The sequence below is a fragment of the Ambystoma mexicanum genome, chromosome 5q (assembly GCF_040938575.1).
Source record: "Ambystoma mexicanum isolate Mex_15411 chromosome 5q, UKY_AmexF1_1, whole genome shotgun sequence".
In the NCBI taxonomy this organism is placed as follows: domain Eukaryota; kingdom Metazoa; phylum Chordata; class Amphibia; order Caudata; family Ambystomatidae; genus Ambystoma; species Ambystoma mexicanum.
In genome coordinates, this window is record NC_090933.1 from 1034389405 (window position 1) to 1034413260 (window position 23856).

The 23856-nt window shown below is 47.1% G+C and overlaps 1 protein-coding gene across 1 annotated transcript in view; it reads right to left on the reverse strand.

Annotated features, from left to right (window-relative positions):
• Window positions 1-23856, reverse strand: part of RAD21 (RAD21 cohesin complex component) — a 359826-nt gene that overhangs the window by 134495 nt on the left and 201475 nt on the right. Inside the window, exon 5 of the mRNA XM_069621538.1 lies at window positions 2223-2329. Within this exon, the coding sequence (XP_069477639.1) occupies window positions 2223-2329 (107 nt within the window). The remainder of the gene's footprint in view (window positions 1-2222; window positions 2330-23856) is intronic.

Below are 23856 nucleotides of genomic sequence, written 5' to 3' on the forward strand. Positions count from 1 at the left end.
GGACCTTCTACTGCTTTCATCCCCTTTGAGCTGCTCTATAGTCATCCAGTTGAGAGCCATTGGCCATAATCAAGGAAGGGTTGGAGGGTGCTCCTTCCCTCAAGCCAGTTAGAGTCACTGACTATGTGTTAGGTCTCCAAAGGAGAATGACCCAAATGACAAAAGCTTCCGATAACTTGAAAGCAGGTCAGGCTCAGCCAAAATGGTGAAGTTTACTCCAGACCAGCTTGTTCCAGAACTTCTGGTGCACAGCTGGGCACGTTTCAAGGCAGGGCTGGCAGACGCTAAAATGGTGGCCAAGGACATCATGTAGTCCACTGTTGCGCTCATCGACACCTCAGGCCGTGCCATCTGCATCGCCATGGACATAAGGACTGCCTGGCTATGGGCTACCAACAGCCTTGGATATGTTTTGCAGGCTCTTGCACAGGCCCATCTGACCAAAGGCTAGCAAATGTCAAACTGGTCCAAGTAAAGTGGTCTACCTTGGTCATGAGGTACGAAGAGGAGAAGTAAGGCCATTGCCTAGCAAGGTACAAGTCTGGGCCACCCCAACTACTGAAACCCAAGTGAGCCTTTCTAGGTCTCACTGGTTACTATAGGAACTTCATTGAGAACTATGGGACCATAGCATCTCCCTTGAATGTGATCTCCTCACCCACCGTCCCCCACCCAGCATGTTCCTGATCACATCCTGAAAGATGGGCGGAGCTCAGGAAGGCAGGGCTACGGACATGTGCGGTGGCACCACGCAAAAGTAAAAGGACAAAAATGCGATGCTTTAAAGTGCTCCGGTCCTGAAGGACAGAATGTCATCACTAGTATGGAGGAAAGGGGACAGGATGTAGGAGTACAACATCCTACCAAACTAATGTCTCTTACCTGGGAGTTGTTGCAGACAGTTTTAGAGGCCGCTCTGTGTCACCTAGGGCAAACAGGGGATGAAGGTGCCAATGGAGGTGCCCTTTGCTGCAGCCCTTTACCGGCTGCTGGCTGGCTGCCATGGGATTGTCTCTAATGAGGTGTGCTTTACGTCACGGTTTAGCTAAACAGACTAATCTACTAAAGTGTGGGCTGGCAGTGTGCATGAGGTGAAGCGTGCCCGATCAGGCATGCAAGTGCATGGTGTACGGGATGGATTAAAGGCAAAAGCTGTGCAAAGTGGTATAAAGATGTAAACACATTTTACCGCCAAGGTCTTGAAAGCAGTAGTATGCACTTTAAATGTACGTCGGTACATGTCATGCATGGATTTATTGTAGTACTAAAATGTATGATATTGTTTGACTTTCTATTGCAACACATTCTTTTCAAAAGAAAATCCTCAATGTCATTAAAAAAAATATATATAAATAAATGTTTCCCAGACCCAACACATTTTTGACATATGGAAAGCATTAAACTATACTGAAAGACTTTTGCCCAAGAGACAACAGGAGAAAGGAAGCTGAAGTCTAGGTGCTCGGCATATCCAGTTCAGGGCCATAAGAATACCAACTTCTCCCGCAAGTTTCTTGATGTGCAGAAAGGGAAGGCACATACAGAATAATTAATAACTAATTTCAAATCATTAAGGTTTAACTACCTAGGACAAATGTGTTAGCACTTCCTCTTGAAGAGGGTAGCGGCAAGGGGTGCATCATTTTTTACAAATACACATGCAGTGATGCCCTACAGATTTTTAGAACTATTCAGAATGATCTTTTGATATATTCGACCACCATTCTCTTGAGGCCCAATCTACCTTATTTAAAATGAAAATGCAAGTCCGCTCCAAAAGAAAACTTCCTTTGAAAAAACTTTCATGAACAAGATGTGGATTGTACTTTAAACAAATAATCTGTTTATGGAACAGAAGGGGAGGAAACCCAATATAAACGCTGGGCTCAGTCAAGAAAAGACCAGAAAAGTCTATAATAGAGGAATATCAATGTTTACTTTTCAAATTGAAACTTAAATTTACCATTCAATTTCAGCTCACAGTACCAACAGTAATATGAAGGCAAATAATTTCACCACATGAGACAGTACAATAGAGTCCACATTGAAATTCAAATGCTTAGATTTTATAAAGAAAAAGATGGGGTAAAATACAGGGACAAGCTAGTTAATTTGTTTTGGTCCATTAACATCTGACATGTAGACGAGACACACATTTGCTTTTCATCACATGCCATGTACTTCTATTTTTCCCTAACAAAGCTTTGACAAGATATATTTACCAAAATCATTATCCTGAAGGATATTTATATTTGCCACTTCTTCACGCATTGTAATCTCTTCCACTCTGCTCTGATTTAAGCTGAACTGTTGAGCCACATCAATGTCACTAAAATAGAAAACAAAAAAGTTACTCGCCATAATTGTTCTGTAGTCTAGAAGAACCACACCCCTGCATAACAAGCCTTTCGACAAAATGTTCGTGTTTATAAGGCACATCAGAATAATCATTGCACAGAACTAGAAAGGAATTCCAGTACACAATTCTTGCCATGGGTACCGCGATCTGCCAATTGGTTGTAAAATCGTTTTAAGGGAAACAATTTGGATGATCTACAGAATAGGTATATTGTAAGGAAAGGTACTAAAAGTGTGCATTAAAAAAAAAAAGTGCAAGATGCAAGAAGCTACCCAAAAAGAAAAGGCACTACAACCATACACTTTCAGTTCAATGGCAACTATTGCTTAAAGTGGCTTTGGAGAAAGCAAAATGGCATTCAAATGGCAAACTGGATAAGGCTTCCTAAAAATGCATCTTAAAAAAATGAATGCATGTGACAGTACAAAATGGGTTGCACTAAAATCATCTGGAGCACAACTTTCAAAGAAATTGACTGAATTTTGAGTAAGCCTCCACTAGGACAGTTTTTCTGAAGTACAACTGAGTGCTTAGTAAAACCATACAACCGAGACAGGACAAAATTCAACTATTCGTACAAGGCTGTACTACCAGAGTATTTGGTAGTGTAGACAGAGCAGCCAGGCTGATCTTAAGTGGGAGATCGGGCTGTAGGAAGGTACAAAGAACTTGTAGCATACAAATGGTTCCAAGGAAACACAAACCTTTATTTTTCATAATACTTCTGGGTGTATTATAAATACAAGTAGACCAAGGTAAATCTTGGTGGGTTAGTACTTTGTCATAGAATCAAACAGTATAAAAGCTTAATGCTTTATGGCACACATACCAAAGCATAGACCTGGTTCAGAATACTAACAGTAATTCGTTAAGTCAGTCCTCATCATTCGTATATAGAATACACCTATTCAAGGGGAGTAAAACCACAAGTTACTTTGATTACTTCCATTAATATAAGGATAGTAACCCCTGCAAGTCATGCAGGCCCACTCAGTTAAAATACATTACTTAATAAACCAACCCTGTTACTAGGATACTTTTCTGAATTCATGGAACAGTATCAACCTACAACTACATTCAGGATAACCTTAAATTGTACTAGGTGCGTAAGACCTAATGGTGTAATAAACTTACTTTTTTTTCACACTGATCTGAAAAGCAACTAAGTGTTAGGCAAAGTTTGTATGCAGTACCCTTTGGGAACACAACACACATCTATGACTGCAGGTGTAAGCAAACCAACCTTTGGTAGAAGTCTGTACTACACAGTTTTTGAGTGTTGAGCAGCCAGGCTTATCTCAAGAGGAGAATGCGAGCAGTAATGATGTTACACACAGGTCTACAATCGCAGGTGTTCAAATAAACTCACACTCTTACACTCAAGGTTTCTTTGATAAATACTTATTTATCTGTCAGTTATAAAACATTCATTAGAAGGAGGTAATCATATAGTAACACAAATATACTTTAATACTGTACACTAAGTTTCTGAATCAGACAAGACCCTTTTTGGGGATGGCCTACAGACAACCTACACCTACAGGTAATTTTAGTAGCAATGGTGCTGGGGACATAAATATCTCACTGTTGGCATTCAGAATACTTTTCAAGAGGGGTAAAAGGCAAAGGTTATCAGAACATAAAATATTTGCACTGTAAGAATAATTGTAGTCTTGAGTTCACCAGAAGAGTCAATTCAATCCAATAGGCTAGGCTAAAGTCTTGGATAGGATAAAGCGGTTCTGGTAAGTAAACTGAAAAGTCTCAGCACAAGTTCTTAGAAGTAGTTTGTAAAAAGAAGAATCAAATGTGGGGTACAAGCTGGTTAGGCCTGCGAGTTACAAAAGTTTCAAGCTCTCGCACCGTGAGAGGTAAGATCTCACAGTCTTGCTTTACAGTACCATACAATGAAGAAAGAAATGCAGCTGAAGACTTCTGTTCATGGTAGTTCCTGCAGATCTCACTGTTCCTGAGCCTCAGTCATGGGGACAAGAGGGAGGACGTCAGGGGACTCCTGCACTGCATCGTCAGAAAACGGACAAAAATTGAGTCACTTCGAGTAGCCGTTCATCAAGCACACAAGCTGGTGCCTTTCCCCTGGTTAATCCCAACCAGCTCCGAGAATGTGGTATAGGGCTCTGAAGCCAGAGCTTGAATTTCACTGATCCAACGCACTGATGTAAGGCCAATCAGCAGGGCAGTCTTCATGGTAACCAGCCTGATGTCTGCTGACTCCATGGGTTTGGAGGGTGTGTGAGCCAGGGTACCCAACATGACAATAAGGTCCCAGACCAGATGTGGAAGTTTGACAAGAGGGCATAATCTGGTCAGACTAGCCTTGCTGTTGACAATGGGGAGGAATGCTTTTAGTGCAAGCCAGATGGCCATCACTTCGAGCCAGTTGATGTGTTACAACTGTTCCTGTGGTGACCGTACTACATAGACACTGGTTGTCCAGTGTAGCCCCCCCTCACCCCCATCCCTCTAGGGATGGAGTCCAGGGTGATGGTGATCTCCAGGGAAGGCTGCCTGAACGGTCTGCCCTCAAATAGGTTGGTCTCTGCGCTAAACCACTCCAAGTCTGGGTGTAGGTGCTGTGGTATGCTGCCTGGGAACCAGTCTCCTTATTCCAAGAAGCTGAGAAGAACAAGTTACTTCTTACCTTGTAACGTTCTTTCGACGGGATGTTCCTCCGATGTATTCCTCATCTTAGATATCTCCTTCCAGCTCTGCTGGCCTCGGAAATTTTTCTCTCTAGAGGGCGCTGCACGTCGACGTCCTCCGAGTCGATGTCCCTCGACAGCCGCCGTATCGACGTCAACGTCATCCTGCCTATAAAGGCCGCGTGCAGCGTCCGTTGCTCAGTTCCGTTTTGTAGCCCACAATAATACTTTCTGGACTAACTAATCACCCTGAAGGAGCGTAAGCTGCAACAACATGGGAAGTAGAACTGCGGGGATGGATGGGAGGGTCGATGAGGAATACGTCGGAGGAACATCCCGTCGAAAGAACGTTACAAGGTAAGAAGTAACTTGTTCTTCGAAGGGATTGTGTCCTCCGACGTATTCCTCATTTTAGATAGGCTCCCATAGCAGTATTCTATTATCGGAGGAGGGAGTACTGACTTCACGCTGTCTTCTATTGATGAATAGAATGCAGTACAGCCCTTCCAAACCTAGTCTCTTGACTGGAGGAGGAATCCAAATTGTAAAAACGTGTAAAGGTATGGACAGACGACCATGTAGCGGCCGCACATATGTCTTTAACCGGCACGCCTCTTTTGAGGGCCGATGAAGCTGCAATACCTCTGGTCGAATGAGCCCTAAGGTTTTGAGGGGGCTCTTTCCCTGCCAGTTTATAACATTCCAGAATGGCTAGAATGATCCATCTGGAAATGGTCTGCTTAGTTATTGGTAACCCCAGCTTGTGACCTGCGTAACCTACAAACAGCTGGTCTGCCTGTCTTATCCTGGCTAGTCTACTGATGTAAAAACTTAAAGCCCTCCTAGGGTCTAGCCTGTGTAACCTCTCTTCCTCTTTCCCCGGGTGAGGAGGAGGATAGAAAGATGGTAGGGTAATCTTCTGAGTGATATGGAATTCAGAAACCACCTTTGGGAGGAAATTAGGCTTCACTTGCAGGACAACTTTGTCTTTGTGAAATATTGTGTGAGGGGGTTTACAAGAAAGAGCTTGTAATTCGCTCACCCTTCTAGCAGATGTAAGTGCTATTAATAAAACAGTTTTAAGGGTAAGGAATCTTAACGAACAAGAATGGAGAGGTTCGAAAGGTGTACCCATCAGGAAAGTTAGTACTAAGTTTAAATCCCATAGGGGAATTTGGAATGGTCTTAGGGATAAACATTGGTTAACCCCTTTAGAAACTGTATTACCAAGGGTAATTTGAAATAGGATGGTTCTTCCGCAGTACGCTTAAAGATGGATAGCGCTGCGAGATAGCCCTTAATGGTGCCAACTTGAAGGCCTGAATTTGCCAAATGTAGTAGGAAGGACAAAACCATTGGTGTACCACATGAAAAAGGGTCGATATTCTGTTCTCTACACCAGCTGCAAAATCTGTTCCAACGGCAGCGGTATAAAGACTTTGTTGCTGGCCTCCTTGCCGAAAGCAACACCTCCATAACATCATCAGGGAGGTCCCAATCCTTGTACCTCAGCCTTTCAGAAGCCAAGCGTGAAGGTTGAGGGTTTTGATGTCTGGATGGAGAACCTGACCTCCCTTCTGTGAGAGTAGGTTCTCTCTGAGTGGAAGTCGAATTGGAGGGCAGATGGACAAGTCTAGAAGGTTCGGGTACCACGTTCTCCTGGCCCAATCCGGGGCAATTAGGATCATGGTTCTCCGGAATCTTCTCAACCTCCTGATCATTTGAGGAATGACAGGGACCGGTGGGAACGCGTACAGAAGCGGAAACTCCCAGTCCACTATGAACGCGTCTCCCAGAGCTCCTCTCGGGGGAAATTCCCTTTAGCAGAACAGGTCGCATTCCCGGTTTAGGCTGGTGGCGAACAGATCTACCTGAGGGGTTCCCCAAAGGGCGAAGATCTCTTGAAGGACTTCCTGAGCTAGCTCCCACTCGTGGGAGACTGTGTTCTGCCTGCTCAGAGCGTCCGCTGTCAAGTTCTTCTCTCCGGCTAGGTGAACTGCCGATAGAGAGATTCCTTCTTGGATTGCCCAAAACCAGAGCTGCATCGCCTCTCTGCACAGGGGTAGTGATCCTACGCCTCTTTTGTTGAGGTAATGCATGGCCACCGTGTTGTCCGTCATTATCAGGACGTTCTTCCCTTGTACAGCTGGCAGGAACGCCTTCAGCGCAAGTCTGATGGCTCTCAGCTCTAACCGGTTGATATGTAGTCTGGACTCCGATGGAGACCAACGACCGCTGATGGTCAAGTCGTTGGCGTGGGCTCCCCACCCCGTGAGTGAGGCATCCGTGACTACTGTTATCTCCGGCCAGGGTTGCCAAAACTGTTCTCCTTTCAGAATGTTCTCCTGACAGGCCCAACACTGAAGGTCTTGAGCCACCCTGCCGGGAACCTGAAGAAGATCTGTCATTCTCCCTGAGAATTGACACCACTGAGTCCTCAGTGCCCACTGGAGGGATCTCATTCTCAGGCGAGCCTCTGGCATTAGGAAAATGCAGGATGCCATGAGGCCTAGCAACCTCAAAAAGTCGAAGGCTGGGAGACGTTGTGCATGTTGGAACTTGGTAACCATCTGTAGAATATCTTGAGCCCTCACCTCTGGTGGCGAGGCTTTTCCCAGGGAAGTGTCCAGGATCGCTCCTATGAACTGGAGTCTCTGCGATGGTATCATTTGTGACTTCTTTAAATTGAGGGAGAAGCCCAGTCTGTGAAGGAAGTGGCACACGTGATTTAGCTGGATCTGAGCTTGTTCCGGAGAAACAGCCCTGATCAACCAATCGTCCAGGTATTCGTAGACGTGAATCCCTTCCCTCCTTAGACTTGCAGCCACTACCGACATTAACTTGGTGAAGACCCTTGGGGCGGAGGTCAGCCCAAATGGCAGCACTCGAAATTGATAGTGAGAGTTGCCAATTGCGAACCTCAGGTATTTCCTGTGTTTGAGATGGATAGGCACATGGAAATAAGCGTCCTGAAGGTCCAGAGATACCAACCAGTCCTGGAACTGAAGGGCCTGGAGGATCTGAGAAAGAGTGACCATCTTGAATTTGTCTTTTCTGAGGAATTTGTTCAATTCTCGCAAGTCCAAGATGGGTCTCAGTCCTCCGTCTTTCTTTGGAATGAGAAAGTAAGGGGAGTACCAGCCCTTGTTCCTCTCCACTACAGGTACCGGTTCTATGGCACCATTCTCTAGCAGGTCCCAAATTTCCTGCAAGAGGAGCGGATCTGGAGCTTTCTGAGAGCTGATCCCCGGTGGATGACTCAGGTATACGTAGGAAAGGCAGGCAGTAACCTTGGGCAACTGTTTCCAATGCCCAAGCATCTGACGTGATAGCCTGCCATACCGCCAGATGTTGAGTAAAAATGCCTCCTACAGGTGTCCTGTGAGGGAAGTCCTCAGAGTGGTTTTGGGGCGGCTGATGCCGATGGTAAAGAGTTACCTGCTGTTGCTGCGGCTTTTGAATATCTACCCCGTCCACCTCGGGTAGTTCTTCTTTGTCCCCTTTGAGCCGGTCATCCTCTACCTCTTCCGAATGCGGAGTAGAAGCGAAAGGACTTGCCCCTCGCAGAGGTTCCTGTGGGACGAAAAGGAGTCTGACGGATTGCAGCTCCTAGGGATTTTGCTGCTGCTTTTGAAGTTTGCAGTTTCTCTAAACTGTCATCCGCCTTTTTCCCGAACAAAGAAGAGCCATCGAATGGCATGTTCAAGAGCCTGGCTTGCACATCTGGGGCAAAACCAGACTTTCTCAACCAAGCGAATCTCCTGGTTGATGTACTTGCCGCCATTGCTCTGCTGATACCGTCAGCCGAATCAATGCCCGTCTGGAGGGATTCACACATAGCGTCTTCACCATCCTGTATAATATTCAGGAACGCATCCCTTTCTTCTCCCTCCAGGATGCAGTCAGCCGCTGTAGAAGCACACTCCCAAAGTGTATGGCTGAACCTAGCAAGGGTGCAAGTAGCATTAACAGATTTTAACGCCATGCTACATGCTGAAAAGACTTTCTTTGCCATAGCATCATATTTTTTATCGTCCCTGTCTTGTGGGACGGTAGGATAAGCCGTCTTGACATCGGTAGAGGATGCTGCCTGTACCACCAGACTTTCTGGGGATGGGTGTTTAGACAAAAACTCTGGGTCTGTAGAAGATACCCTGTACTTTGTAGACAGTTTTTATTTACTGCTGGTACTACATCTGGGGTTTCCCAGTTTGTCATGATCTTTCTCTGAAGAGCTTTATGAAAAGGCACCACAGGATCCTCCTGTGGGCCTTTGTCAAGAATATCCATGAGGTCATCTTGTTGGAAAGATTGTGAAGGTGCAGACCACCCCATGAACTCTGTGATCCTGGCCATTAAGGCTCTATAGGGGGTTTCAGCATGCTCTCCCGGGTCTGGCTTAGCAAACTCCACCTCAGGGAAGTGTCTAACCCACTTGCCTCATGTAAGGAATCATGAAGATCCTTTAGCCTGCGCTCTTCAGAGGAAAATTCCTCTCTAATTGGGGTTACAAGTCCCTGCAACACAAATGTGTCTTCCTGTTCAGACAATTCACCCTCTTCCAAAATTGAGGACATAGTTCTCAATTGTTCTGAACTCATAAAGGGAGTAAATCCCATTTCCAAGGCAGAGGGTGCCGAACTTGTCATTATCGGCCTCGAAAACGTCGATGTTGTCGACGGCTTCGAGCGTGGCGTCGAAAACAAAGGCGGAGGCCTCGAAGACCGACAGAATTGGAATTCTACTCGACAATCTCGAAGCCATCGACGTCGAGGACCTGGGGATAGTCACTGGGTGTGTCGTAACCGTGACTTTTCTTGGCGTCGACGCCGGTGTCGAAGGTCCCTTCGACAACGGCGTCGAAGACATCGACCTCGACATAACCCTCGTCGACGGAACCTTTGAGTAAGGTTTGCAGGTCATAGTCCTACTCGAGGGTTCGAGACGCGCTCGAGAGGTTTCCTTCGCCGGGTACTGCGACTCGAGGCGTTTTTGACCTTCGGTTCTTTCGACCAGAGCATCGCTCTCGGCAGTCTTCTAGGGGGTCGAGGCCGCTTTCTCGAAGACGCTCATCATATTTTTGCGGAATTCCTCCCATTCAGCCCGGGAACTATGTTTCGTGGGGCAAGGGATTCTTTTTGGCGAAACAGAGGAAGACGGAGAAGGGGATCTTCGACGTTTCCTCTTCGAGTGCTTCGATCTCGAGGAGTGATGAGACCCACTCCGAGACCTGGAGCGCGAATGGTGACGAGGAGACGAATGTCTCGACTTCGTCGACGAAGAAGAAGCTTTAAAAGTCTTACCTTTCTCCAGCTTCACCCTACGCTCTTTCAGGGCCTTAGCTGTCATGGACATACAGTCCTCGCATTCCGAACAATGGTGTTCAGCTCCCAAACACCACAGTCAACGACATCTTTTTCCCACAATCTCGACATTTCTTGAAGCCGGATCGAGGAGTTGTCGGTTCCGACGAGGAAGCCATCGAGTACGGATCGAATGACTCGAGGTAAATAGGATTAATCTGACTAAGAACTGAGCAACGGTATTTCGAGGCACTGAGTAAGCGCGGAAAAACGGAACTGAGCAACGGATGCTGCGCGCGGCCTTTATAGGCAGGATGACATCGACACCGCGGCTGTCGAGGGACATCGACTCGGAGGACGTCGACGCGCAGCGCCCTCTAGAGAAAAAATTTTCCGAGGCCAGCAGAGCTCGAAGGAGATATCTAAGATGAGGAATACGTCGGAGGACACAATCCCTCCGCATTTTGAGTCTTGTGTGCGGCACCGCTAGAAGACAAGCCGCCATTATTCCAAGCAGGTGCTGCCATCACCATGCTGAGGTCACTGGTCGGCTGAGAAAATGCCTGGTGGCCTTCCCGATTGCTATGATCTGGTCTACCGAGGGAAGATGCTCTCCTCCCTTGTATTCCAAACTAGCCCCAGGAATGTTAAGGACTGAGAGGGGAGTGACTGCGACTTCTTGAAGTTGATAGAGAACCCCAGATCGTATAGCATGTGTAGAAGTGCTAAGGCTGTGTGTTGTACAGCCTCGGGAGAATACGCTTTGACTAGCCAGTCGTCGAGGTACGGATAAAAGTGGTGGCCCTAGGCAGGGCCGCTACAGAGTTCATTAATCTTATAAAGACCCTCAGGGCCGAATCAAGGCCAAAAGATTACTTTGTATTGAAAATGAAAGCCCATGATCCTGAACCATAGGAAGGAACGATGGGGCTCCCAAATCGGAACGTACAGGTAAGCATTCTTCAGATGCAGGGCGCACATCCCGTCTCCCACACACAGGGTCTCTGAGTGCTGGAGTAACCATCTTGAACGTTCGAAGTGATTTATTTAGCACACTTGCAGCCGGGAGGCATCGAGGTGCCGTTACTAGACATTTTAAGAAGTTGTGATTCATTTGAAAGACGGGCTACCAGAGGTCTCATGGTTACAGGTAGACACAGTATGCAGTAAGGGAATTATAAGGGTTGCATACATAAAGTTAATACAGTTACATCATAATACAGGCAATCATTGACATTTTACTTTCAGACAAAAAGTTTGGTTTCGATTGCTTTGCGGAATGCTTGGTAAGACTATCATTCTTAGGTGACTGGGAGCGCATTCCAGTGGGTAGCGGCCAATGTGGGAAGGCTAGAGGGCCCACCCCCACACCCCCCACGCGCGTGCAGACTTTACGAGTCCTGGGGGTGAGAATCATGTTGCAGTTCCCTTCCTCAGAGGTCTTGTGGCAGTGTGCATGGTGATTCTTTGAGCCAGGTAAGGAGGTGCCAGGTCATGGAGGCATTTGTGAGTGCAAGGGTTTTGAACACAATTCTCTTTGACTGGGAGCCAGTGGGCTTGCCTTCTAACTTCGGAGATGTGATCTTTTCTGGAGGTTCCTGTGGCTGCCCGGAGGGTGTTGTTTTGAACGTTGGAGTTTGGCAAGATTTTTGCAGGAGGTCCCAACGAAAAGGGCATTACAATAGTCCAGCCTTGAATCAATTATTACCCTAGCAATGGTGAAGCAATTTTGGCGCGATAGGAAGGGTCTGGCAGCATTAAGAACCTTAAAATATGCTGACCATGAAGCGATTGCATTCAGTCTGTCCAAGGTTAAGTGTCTTAACGATGTTGGAGACCTTGATGGGGATGTTGTCGATAGTAAGGATGAATACTGCTGATCTAGGTTGCCCAGGGTGGTGGGTGACCCAATGAGCAGAAGTACAGTTTTCTTTCGCTATTGAGGCAAAGCCAGTTATCTGCCATCCAGGATTGGATGGTAGAGTAGATGGTGGTGAGTGTGTTCATATCTACTTCATAGTCACCCATGAGTGGGATAAGAACCTGTGTCATCTGCGTAATTGGTATACGAGATGCCCATGGAGTCAAGGATGCTGAACAAAGGCCTCGTGAAGATGTTGTACATCGTGGGTGCTATGCAAGATCCCTGTGGAACACCACATTTGATATGGCACGGGGTTTTGCACAGGCTGAGTCAGAGAAGTCTTTCATGACCTCTTGGAGAAAGAAGGTAATCCAGTCACATGCTTTAGGGGAGAAATTGGCCTCAGTTGCTAGGTGGCAGCACATGGTGTTGCGATTCACCAGGTCAAAGGCAGCGGAGAGGTCCAATAGGAGTGCAGGTTTGCCTGTATCTCCAAGATCATCCATTTGGTTTTTTTAAGTCTAGGAGAGCCGTTTCAGTGCCATGTCGTGGGCGGAAGCCAGATTGCCGCAGGCCGAGGAAACAGTGATCTTCAAGATATTTTTGGACTTGCAGGTAGGCTGCTTTGTCCAAGATTTTGAGTAAGAATGGCACGGTAGTGATGGGCCTATAGTTTCCTGGGACCGTTGGGTCGAGGGATTTTTTTTTTTTTTTTTTAAGGAGTGGGCGTACCGAAGCTTCCTTAAGGCCAGTAGGGACATGGGCCGCCTGGAAAGAGGAGTTGATGAAGGCGGTTATGAAGGGTGCTAGGATGTGTGCCGAGTCTGATGAGTTGAGCTGGGCAGGCATCCCCCTTGCAATTGGAAGGTTTGATGGATTTGAGCAGGGCGATGACTTCCAGGACTGTCATATCTTTGAAGTGAAAGGATGTGGAGGACTTCGCTATGGTGGGCCTAGGCGTTTTCTTGTGCAGGTGCTCTATGAGAAGGTTCAGCGATTTTTGATGGCTGAGGATTTAGAATTGAGCTCGTCTAGCATGGCAGACTGAATACTGTTGCACCAGCTTTCATCCTTGAGGAGAGGGGTTTACGGGGTGTGAATGGTTTTCCTAGCTCTCTAAAGATGGTGAAGATTTCCTTGGACCCCGATTTGGCGCCATTAATCCTTAAGTTGAAGGACACTGCTTTTGCTCTAGTGAGGTTGGCTTTGTATGCTATGGAAATGGCTTTGAAGGCGCTTCTAGTGGCTTCAGAGGGGTTGGCTTTCCATGCTGAGGGCAAGCCTCTTCGGAGAATGTTGGCTAAGAAGTTCATTAGAGAACCAGGCATTAGAATGTTTTTTTGGCTTTTTTTTTGGGCGGGGGGGGGGGGGGGGGGGGGAACAGTGGCGTCGACAGCTTGGGCAACAATCTGGTGTTGGCTAGGGTTTCCGGGTTTTTGGAAAGTGGGGCCTGCAGGGCAGGCACACATAGGAAGGGTGCTATCTTTTCAGCTGTCAATTGGCGTGAGCTTCTTGCGAGAGCAGCTGGACATGGGGTGTTGGGCCTGAAGGGCTCTTTTTTGGTGTCGAGGTTGAATTGAAGATCGTGGTGGTCGGACCAGGGGATGGGGGAGTTGGAAGTGATTTGGATGCAGCAGTTATGATGGCTAATCCAATCAAGAGTACGCCCTTTGACGTGGGTGGGTTCAGAAATTATTTGTTAGAAGCCCTATGTGGATAGGGCTTTGAGGGTTTTGGCGTGGGAATCCTTAGGATCGTTGAGGCCTAAGTTAAGGTCGCCCAGGAGTATGACTTGGGACGTCTTTTTAATGTCAGACAATGATAGGACGAGGGTGTCCAAGATTGGCCCTGGAGGTCTATAAACAATATGCATGGTGATGGTGCAGTTGTGGGCGACATTGATTTTGAGTAGGAGGTAATCACAGTGCTGGCCAGGTTGACCTTCAGCCTCTGATAGCTAGGGTTTTCCTGGCAATAAGGGCCACTCCCCTGCCACTCTGGGGAGTACGGTCTTTACTGAAAATGGCGTACCTGTAGGGATGGCGAGAGATAGACCCGGGCCTGAGCCTTTGTTAAGCCAAGTTTCGGTGATTATTAGAAGGTCAAGGTTGTCTCTAATGATTAGGTCATTTATGTCGAGGGCATGGGCAGGTACCGAGCGTGCGTTGACCATAGCACAGCTGAGTGTGGGTCATAGGGTGTGCGGAGGCATGCACCAGGGTTGGGGAGGTGGGTGTCTCTGGCAGGGAGTTATTAGTACAAGCAGAAAGTGGGGTGGTGTGCGCCTCAGATGGCTCAGACACAGAATCCAGTGCAGTAACAACATTAGGCATAGGTGTATAGAGTGCCGGCACATGGTGTCTGGCAGTGGCCTTGTCGGGCAAGGGCGCCTCAGAAGGCTCAGACACAGAACAGTGCAGTAATATTGGGCATAGGTGCATAGAGCTCAGGCACATGGTGAATGGCAGTGGCATTGTCGGGCATGGGCGCTTCAGAAGGCTCACGCAGAGTAGCTGATGCATGTGAAATGGGAAGAATAGTGATAGGGTAGGTGTGCTGTGGTCCATATAAAGTTAAATCTGAGGACAGACACCCTCCTCCAATTGCGTGGTTAGGCATGCAAGCTTTTGGGGAGGCATGCTTGGGTGAAGTGGTGCTGGGGTTTTGGAATTCCCCTGCAGGTGATCCTGCAATGTTAACGGCGATAGTGCAAGTGTCAATGAAGGTCCACGATGTGCGCTGTAGCGGCATCTCAGCTGTGCGGCCCCACGGTTTCCAAGCAATATCCACCGAACAATGATGGTCAAGGTGGGGGCAGAGTGAGATGGGCTGGAATCTAAGGCTGACATTTGTATTACGGTCAGCCGTACTCTGGGAGTGAGGGCACTGTGGGACGAGTGTGCAACCGGAGCCGTGTGTTTCTGGAGCGCCAGAGGTGGGATCTGTGCGTGCAGGCTTTCACCCTTTCCTGCTGGGGGCACGACGTATGCGCTGGGGCACGCGTGCAGTAGCTTGTAGCCTTACCTTGCGTGAGATAACTTCCAGGCGCCTTGAGCGCCATCGAGCAGCGGAGAGCTGCAGAGGGACGTTGGCCTTGCCTCCAGGCCTTCCCTGCGCGGCTTCGCCTGCCGGCTCATCTCTCCTCCCTTTAAAGCGGGAGGGGAGGGCATGTGAGGTGTGGGGCCTAATCCGGGCGGAGGGCTGATGTTGGTGCTGTTGCCATGACTCCCATGGAGGCGGCCATCTTAAGGTTCGGAGGAGCCTCGTGGGCCTCAATGGTGACTCGTGGGGATTCTGCAGGCAGCAGATCCTCTGTAGATATGAAAGTAGGTGCGGCGGTTGTAGCTGCAGTACGCTGGATGATCCCTCGCAGCAGAGCTGAAAGGTTCAAGGAAGAGGTCTAGAACAACTCAGGCCAGCCTGGTTCTTTGTCTGAATGGCGAATATCGGGAATAGAAGCCCGTCTCCCTGTGAAGCTGGAACCACCTCCATGGACCGACTTGCGATAAGCAGATTTCTGCCAAAAGAGTTGCGGTCCCAATCTGTGGGAGGGGAGGAAAGAGAAAATTGAGGAATTGGCAGGTGGAAGCCAGTGGAAACAGCTGAGGGGATCCATGGGTCTGTGAACCTTGCCCACCGGGAGTTGATGTGAAGGGCAAGCCTGCCCCCACCGGAGACCTGTGGTTCTTTACCCTCGGAGGCTGGTGCCTGGAAAAAATCCTTTTGGGAGGATTTGTGCTGCTTGCGCCTATGCTGACTAGCAGACTGAACGGGCTGTCTAGCGCGTCTCTCCTGAAAAACTCTGAAGCCACCGAAGCACCGGAGTCTGTCCGAGCGTTGGTGACTTTGGAAATAGGCCTTGGGCGCCGATTTTGTAAGGATTGACAAGGACTTAGCTGTTTGCAAGCTATTTCTTCTTGTCAAGTTCCTCGTCAATGGACGAGTGAAACTACTCCCCACCCCGCCGCCCACCCTTTTCAAATTGTGGGTCGAGAATGCGCCCCCTGCACATCAGTGTTAAACTTTGTTGCCTTAAGCCAAGCCGTCCCATCAGTGGCAATACAGATGGCACTACATGCGGTGTCGATGTGAGACTCCATGTTATCCTTGGCCACGATTTTGGCCTCTGCCAATCCAGCCTTGAATCGTGCCATACTATGCATGGGGAGCTCTGGGAGGAAGTCCGCAATCTCCCTCCAAAGCCTTTGATTCACTGAAGCCAACATGGAGTCAGCGGTGCAGGTGGATCGTGGCATTAGAGTAAATCTTTTTGCAGTAGGACTACAACAGCATTTTCTCCTTCCCGAGGAGTGCTGAGGTGGGTGCAGATAAGGAAGACTGCGATTTTGAATCAAGGGAGGCTGCAGCTATAACAGAGGAATGCAATTGCGGGTGCACCGATGTTAAGAAAGATCTCATTCATGTGCAATTTTTCCTCCATTTATGGATCCCCAAACATTTTGCTTGTGTGGCTATCCTAACCTGATTTTCCAGTGGAGCCCAACCTTCAGCTGTACTCCCCTGGGCTTTTAATCACTATGTTTTCCTTAGTCTGACTATGTTCGCATTTCCTGGTCACTTTACCAGTGCACAATGTACCTTCCAGTACTGTGCACTGGAGTGACACCCTCAAAGGATTTTTTGGTGATTGTACGAATGTGCCTGGGACGAACTGGTGGCAGCAGTTACTAAAAAGGTAAAACATTACGAAAAGTGAGTTAAACTGCATTTGGCTCAAGAATGGCACAGTCTGAAAATGGCCGAAACACAGTCTAGTTCTGTCCCCTGGCCATTTTGTCCCTTACCTTCTACCAGGTTGAGTAACCCGGGTTTTTCTTATTTGGGCATGCAGCCTCCAGCGAAAGATCTTTCGCAGGCTTCTGCCCACCACGTATGTGTACCCAGGAAGAGGACTGGGACAGTCTAGTCCCAATCCACACCACTGGTGCCAGGATGTCTGGAGTGCCTGAATGATAGACCATTGTGGGCCATGATTGATCCATGTCTGGGATGCCTGCAAGAGCAGAAAGTCCTCGATTTTGGCATGAAGCTAATCTTGGATGAGAGAAGGGGCTCTGCAGCCATTCCAGGTCGATCACCTGTGTTCTCACCGAACTACAGAAGGAGCTGAGAAAAGGCAACTGTCCCGTCGTGGACGATCGTTCACCACAGCCGCTGCGAGTCATCACTGCAGGACTAGAACCTACAAGCGACCAACTAAACTGGCGAAGTTTGGTCCGGATTGTGCAGAGGATTGGAGAGTACTTGCATAACTTAACGGTGGCCCCCTGGCACAGCCAAGTATCCCTTAAAGGTAGTCAAACTTGGCTGGGTGAGAAAGCGCTCCCTAGCTATTCCCCTCTTTTAACACTGCTTTGCCGACGAGCGCAGGGCCTACTCAATTAGTTGCAACCAATTCATCGTCTCAAGCCCCTTCCTGACTTGCGACAGCCCCTCCAAGACGACGCGCTTTTTGTTAATCTGCGTGATCGTGCTTTTAAACACTAGTGTACTGTTCAGCACAAGGCTCTCCACTACTTCGGGCTGGACACAAAAGTTAAGAGAACTAACTCTTAAGAATTACCGAATGCCATTTGTGTGATAACTGTTTTCTCATTGCTAAAATTACTTGTGTCTATTTGGTCCGGCCGACAAAATTATAGCTATTTTTCATGTACACTGGTCAAGAGTAACTTGCAGTTCGTTGCTGTGTACTCATTGTGGGCTTCCCATCAACTCTCCTGAGACTTAGTCTACCTAGATTGGTCTGGCTTGTCCAGAAGGTTCCCCCGTTTCACTAAACGGAGGGTGGCCTCCTAAACTTCTGTCACCAGGTCAGAGTTTAGAAATCCATCTCAACAACCTACAGTATGAGCGAGGCCCCCCCACCCCCATGCTCCCTCCCGCCTGCGTATACTTGGCATCCAGGAGTTTATTAGTAGGCGGCGTGAAGTGCCGCTTTACCCATCGTTATGACAGTTTTTCTGAAGTCCAACTAAGGGCTTAATAAAACCCTTCAACTGAGGCAATACAAGACTCCACTCTTAGTAGAAGGCTGTACCACCTGAGTTAATGATAGTGTAGACCGATCAGCCAGGCTTACCTTAGGAGGCAGAGGGCTGTATAATCAGAACAAATTAAATTGTAATGCAAATGGTCCAAAGAAACACTGAAACACTATGTATGTAAAAATACATGATTTAAATAAAAAGGTAGGCTCAGATAAATCTAGTGGTAAATAAGTACCATCACACATTTAATCACAATTATACAAACACAGCACTATGCTTGAAGGTACACAGACCAAAGTATAAACCTTATTTGGAACACCTAAAATTAGTTTGAGGGAAGTCAAAACCTTTTCATACACATTCAGTATAGGTCACACCTATTCGTGAGGAGTGAAAACCAACGGTTACTTTCACAATTACATCCAGTAATGCAAGGGCATTAGACCCTACCAGTTGTACAGTGACTCAACACAAATAACAGCCAGTCAACTGGACAATATACTTTGTGAATAGTGAAACATTTATTCCAGGTACAGTAAAAATCTCCAACTACCTTTGGAATAACTATTATAATAGGTGAGAAAACTTAAGGATGTAATTTTCAATTATCGGTGCTTTTGAGAACAGTGAAACACAGATGGAGATGAGCAGCAACTTCTTTTTGGATGGCACACAGCTAACTCAAGTTATGTAAACCCCCATATACTTTAATCTTACAATGAAGTCCAGGTTAGATCTTTCCCAGCTGTACAAGTAACTTATGTATGCCTTATAAAGGAACAGTTCGACACCAAGATTCCGTTTGTCCACAACAGTACAGGGAAAGCAAAACCCAAATGGTACACTTTACTGAGTGACTCAGTTATTCTAGGTAGGCAACAACCTAATGCAGACTTATTTTGGACAGGTTAGCAGCAAGTCAGGGGAAGCAAGACCCAGTTGGGGGGGGGGGGGGGGTAGGGGCGGTGGGGGTTGGTTTGGACACTCATACAATTATCCTAACTGGTCTAATATGGTGATAACAACCCATTACTTTTGGGAAGAGGTACAACCTAATCACATCTACTTTCTATTAGAATGTAGAAACTGTTTCTAAGGAAAGAAAGATGTTAACCATACTGTTCATCACACATCCAAGGTAAGTAAAGTTACCAACCAACTCTTTACAATTTATTTTCTTTTCTAGGCAAACAAAGACTTTCCCTGGTTCTTGGAGCATGAGTGTCCTCAGTGGCAGAAGGGGGCGGGGAGGGGGGCACTAGAGACTAGTGACCAACACAGTGTCAGAATAGGTTCGGAAGTAGCAAAAGTCAGACTTCCTTACGAAGACTGGGAAAACACGTGAGTACTTAACTTCTAGGGTTAGAAGATGATCCAGGGGCTTCGCAGAAGACACCATAGCAGGATTCTAGCAGTGGGACTGGGTGCACTGGATGAGAGGCCCCCCATCACAGAAACCACCACACAGCTATACAGAAATCCTAAGAGGCTTAAGGTAAGTACATACCCAAGCCAATACAGTAACTTAGCATTGAAGATTTCCTGCAGGAGGACTTCGGGATCTGCAGCCAAATGCCTGGTCAGAGGATTCCTTGTTGTGGTTACTGAAAACAAGACCCCAGAAGGAACTTTGGAGCAGGGATCAATGAAGAAGGCTCTAGGCAAGGTTTTCCTCGTGGCTGAATGCGGTTCTGCGGATTTGGCACCTTTCACAGGAGCACGCAATAAGACAGAAAATCGCGGTTGAATTCTCTTTGTCACAAAGGTTCAGCACTCTGTTTATGGGACTTTTCAGACTATTGGTGTCTCTAGAGAAACAGGATGCCCACGAAGTTTCAGCGAGATTCAGAAGACCATACACCACATGATTGCTTGAGGTCCCAGGGTATCTAGTATTGCAGCCCGAAGGTCACAGCAACGTGCGGGATGGCTCAAAATGCAGGTCTCGTGTCTAGTGAGTCTCACCAGGTTTTGGGTCAGTTTTTGGAGTCCCCATGTTGATTGGAAGTGAATGATGATGAAATGTGGGTATTCTGGTTGGGTGGATGCTTTCCCACTAAGCGACAATGGAGCAACATCTGCTGTAAAATGCACATTGAAGCATTAGGTTCCTTTGTATACAGATCCCACATACCTATGGTCAGACAACGGGCCACTCTTTACAGGGCAAGTGATTGAAAAGGTGTGTAGAGCCCTAGGAATTGAGTGAAGGTTCCATTCTGTGTACCATCCCCAGTCAGCGGGTCTAATTGAACGAACCAACGGAGTGCTGAAGGACACACTGGCTAAGGCATGTGCAGGAACAGGCCTGAAATGGCCCGAGGTGTTACATTAACATTGTTGAGCATGAGGGTGACCCCAAAGTGTACGCATGGCCTGTCCCCGTTCGAGATTGTGATGGGCCGCCCACCAGGTATTGGCACACCTGTTAGTCCTGACCGACTGATCAATCATGGCCTGCGTTGCAAAAATATAGCCCTGACTAACAGATTGCTTTCTATATGTGCACAGGTAGAGGAAGCTGCCCCAGTACCACCGATTGGGCCCAGCCATGATCTGACACCCGGTGAGTGGGTTGTCATCAACGCATTTGATCATGCCAACAGCTTGCAACCCAGATGGAAGGGACCGTACCAGGTCCTACTAACCACGCAAACTGCTTTGAAAGTGAATGGAAAAACTCATTGGTATCAAGCGAACCATGTAAAAAGGTCACCCGCCAGAAGTTGAATCAGAATCGAAAGATACGGACTTGAATGTTTCCCCAACGGATGTGCTAAAGTATACTCCAAGGTGTCAAGGTGTATGCCCAGTACTAAAGGGTAAGATCTGTGAAATTAACTTTGGTTGGGATAGAGATATGGCCTCATTAGTCAGAGCATGGCACAGTCTTACTGAAGACATCGGGCAAATGTCCAGGAGGGATGCCGGAGGCCGTTCATGCTAAGGCACGACGAGACGTGGGACAGATCGGTGAAAGGGCCGCTGATGCGCCTGTATGTTTAGGGTACAAAGACAATGGAGCTTTAAATAGGGTTGGGAACGTAAGCCGTAAGAGGCTGCTCACTAGGGTAAAACGCTAGGACCCAGCCAAGCCACAGAACTTAACCTGCAGGTGTGAACGTAAACCCAGGTAAGGTGGCAGAAGTAATGGCAACAGAGAAGGAAATGCAGAATTTCGCTCTACCTGCCCACCCACAGGGACAGATTAAGGTGGACAAATATGGGTGTACGACAAAGGAAAAGGCTGTCTTTTGTGCAATTGGTATTGTGTTGTTAACAGGGTTGGGTGCCTGTGTGTGGTATTTAGAACATCCGGCAATGTACGAATTCAAAAGTATGCTTCCCATGCCTACTCCCAAAAATAGCACTGTATTGATTATGTCTATAGCAAGAACAAACATGAACATGATGTCCATGAAGATAATTGAACAAAAACACATGTGAAACTGATGAATGAAACACAGAAGGCATTGAATGTGTCGAAATGTTTATGTAGCCATATACCCCACCATGCTGAGGACGGGATACCAGTCTATTTCTTAGCAATGACGGAATATTTAAGTTGTGCAGTGTTGGCAATTAAGGTTCTGTATCTAAGGGGACTAATGGGGAAAGTGTGCCAAATGGGAAGAGGGCCTGAGAATAGTAATACCTCCACTTATATTTACGAATCAATGAAGGAAGGAGTGACCTGGACAAAAGACTGGTCCGGACACGATGGGTCTGGCCTTACCGTCTCCTTTTCCGGTAAATAGGGAGTCGTTTAAGAAGACTGTTTTAGAAGGGCCAGGGGAAACTGATATGGGTTGCAATGTTACCCATGACTTTACCAAACTCAGGAGTCGAATAGGCCAGGCTGATGTACATACATGTGTGTAATGGAAAGGCTTATTTGTGGCTTTCCCGGAATTTTTCAGGAACCTTTTCTATTGCAAAAGTGGAGCCTGCAGCCATGATCTATACCCCAGATGAAATGCACAATGGATGGGGTGTCGTCTGGTATATCAAAGCTGCATAAGATTGCCAAAACCATTCATTACGAGACTGGGTCAGGTGAAAGTTGGTGGATGTCATTGTTGAAGGATTGGGGATGGAAATTGTTGACCCAACTGTTGGTAGTAGCTGGGATAATAATATTCCATTGTTTTTGTGTGACACATTTCCTGATGCTTGTAGAGTGTTGTGTAGATTGCTGCGGTAGAACAGGTAATAAAATAATCCACACAAGGCCAGTCCAGGTGGCTGCAAATGAAGAGTATAAGCATGTAATGTGGTTGAAAGAAATAGAAGGATTAAATAAGATTGACGTTTAAGTAATCTTGCTCAAGATGAGCAAAGGGCCGCTTTGTAGATACTTTGTGGGAGGGCCGGCCATGTCGCTTCAGTTGGTGCTCATGTTTTTAGCACGATAAACCCTTCTCAGAAACCTTCAAAGCTTTCGGGGGGAAGGGCCGATAGCTTGTGGCCAAGACCCTTGTTATTCCAAGAAGAGCAAAGCAGGGGTGGGACGCATGTCTATCGCGGAACATATGCACCAATTATGAAACCACGCGAGCAATTCCCTGAACTAGGCCACCTGAAGATAAGACAGGTGTGGTGTGTGTGCAGCTGCAGGACTGCTAAGCTACAGGAATGCATGAAAAAGGGCGTGCAACCAGCTGCCAATGGCTATGCAGATTCTTGTCTTGACTATGTGCCAGCTATTGAATGTAATTCTAACCAAATTGAATATAAGCTGTTTGAACTTTGAATGCTCAGCTCACTGCTGCGCAGTCCTACGAGTGTGAAGTCAGTCATGCCCTTTTGCGAAAGCCTAAATTGAATAAATGGATGACTTGACTTATTTGGTCTGAGTCTTATTGGTGGGGTCCCTTGTACCGGGTTGGGATGAGCAAAAGATGTATCGCACAGCCAGCCAATCACCTTTGGGTGCATTTCTGTAACCAAGATGAGCACCTCCCTCTCTTCCTACCTCTGCCAGACACGCTGGAGCCAGAGGCGGGCTTCACCAGTGAATCCCGCCAAAGGCAAAATGAACAAAGGGACCAAACATGGTTTGGCGCGCAGAGTAAATCTCAAGAAGGACCTTTCCAACATGTAAAGGCGAAAAAAGACCAAGCGTGCCATTTTGACAAAATGGGCATCCATGGGTGCTTTGCCGCAGCTGCAAATGCAGCCTGCGGTAGAAGCATACAAGGGTAGGAAAAAGAAAACTACTGCCACCAGCCATTTACAGAAATGTTACATGAGAACGTAGACAAAGAGGATACTAAGAAACCTCTCCAGCACCCTATTGTAAGAAGTTACGAAAAGCAAGTAAAGTCAATTTCACTTCACTGCTCTTGGAAACAGTTTACCAAGAGAAGGTATTTAAATCTTTGGGAAATCTGATAGACTTCCCAGTGTCACTGCACTGAAGGTGCTATGTGACAATATGTAACAGATGATGCCTATGGAGTTTGTCAGACTCTAAAGTCAAAATAAAGTCCAAACCACAGACAAATAGAGAGTGGGAAAAAAGGTCTCACTCTCTCCAGGTTAAAAATTAAAGTCCTAAAGTCCAGCAAAAAGAGCTGGGGTCTCCAAGGTAAAAGGGAATTCGCACATTTCTGAGAATTCTCCCTAACAGCTAGAAAAAATGTAAAACATTAAT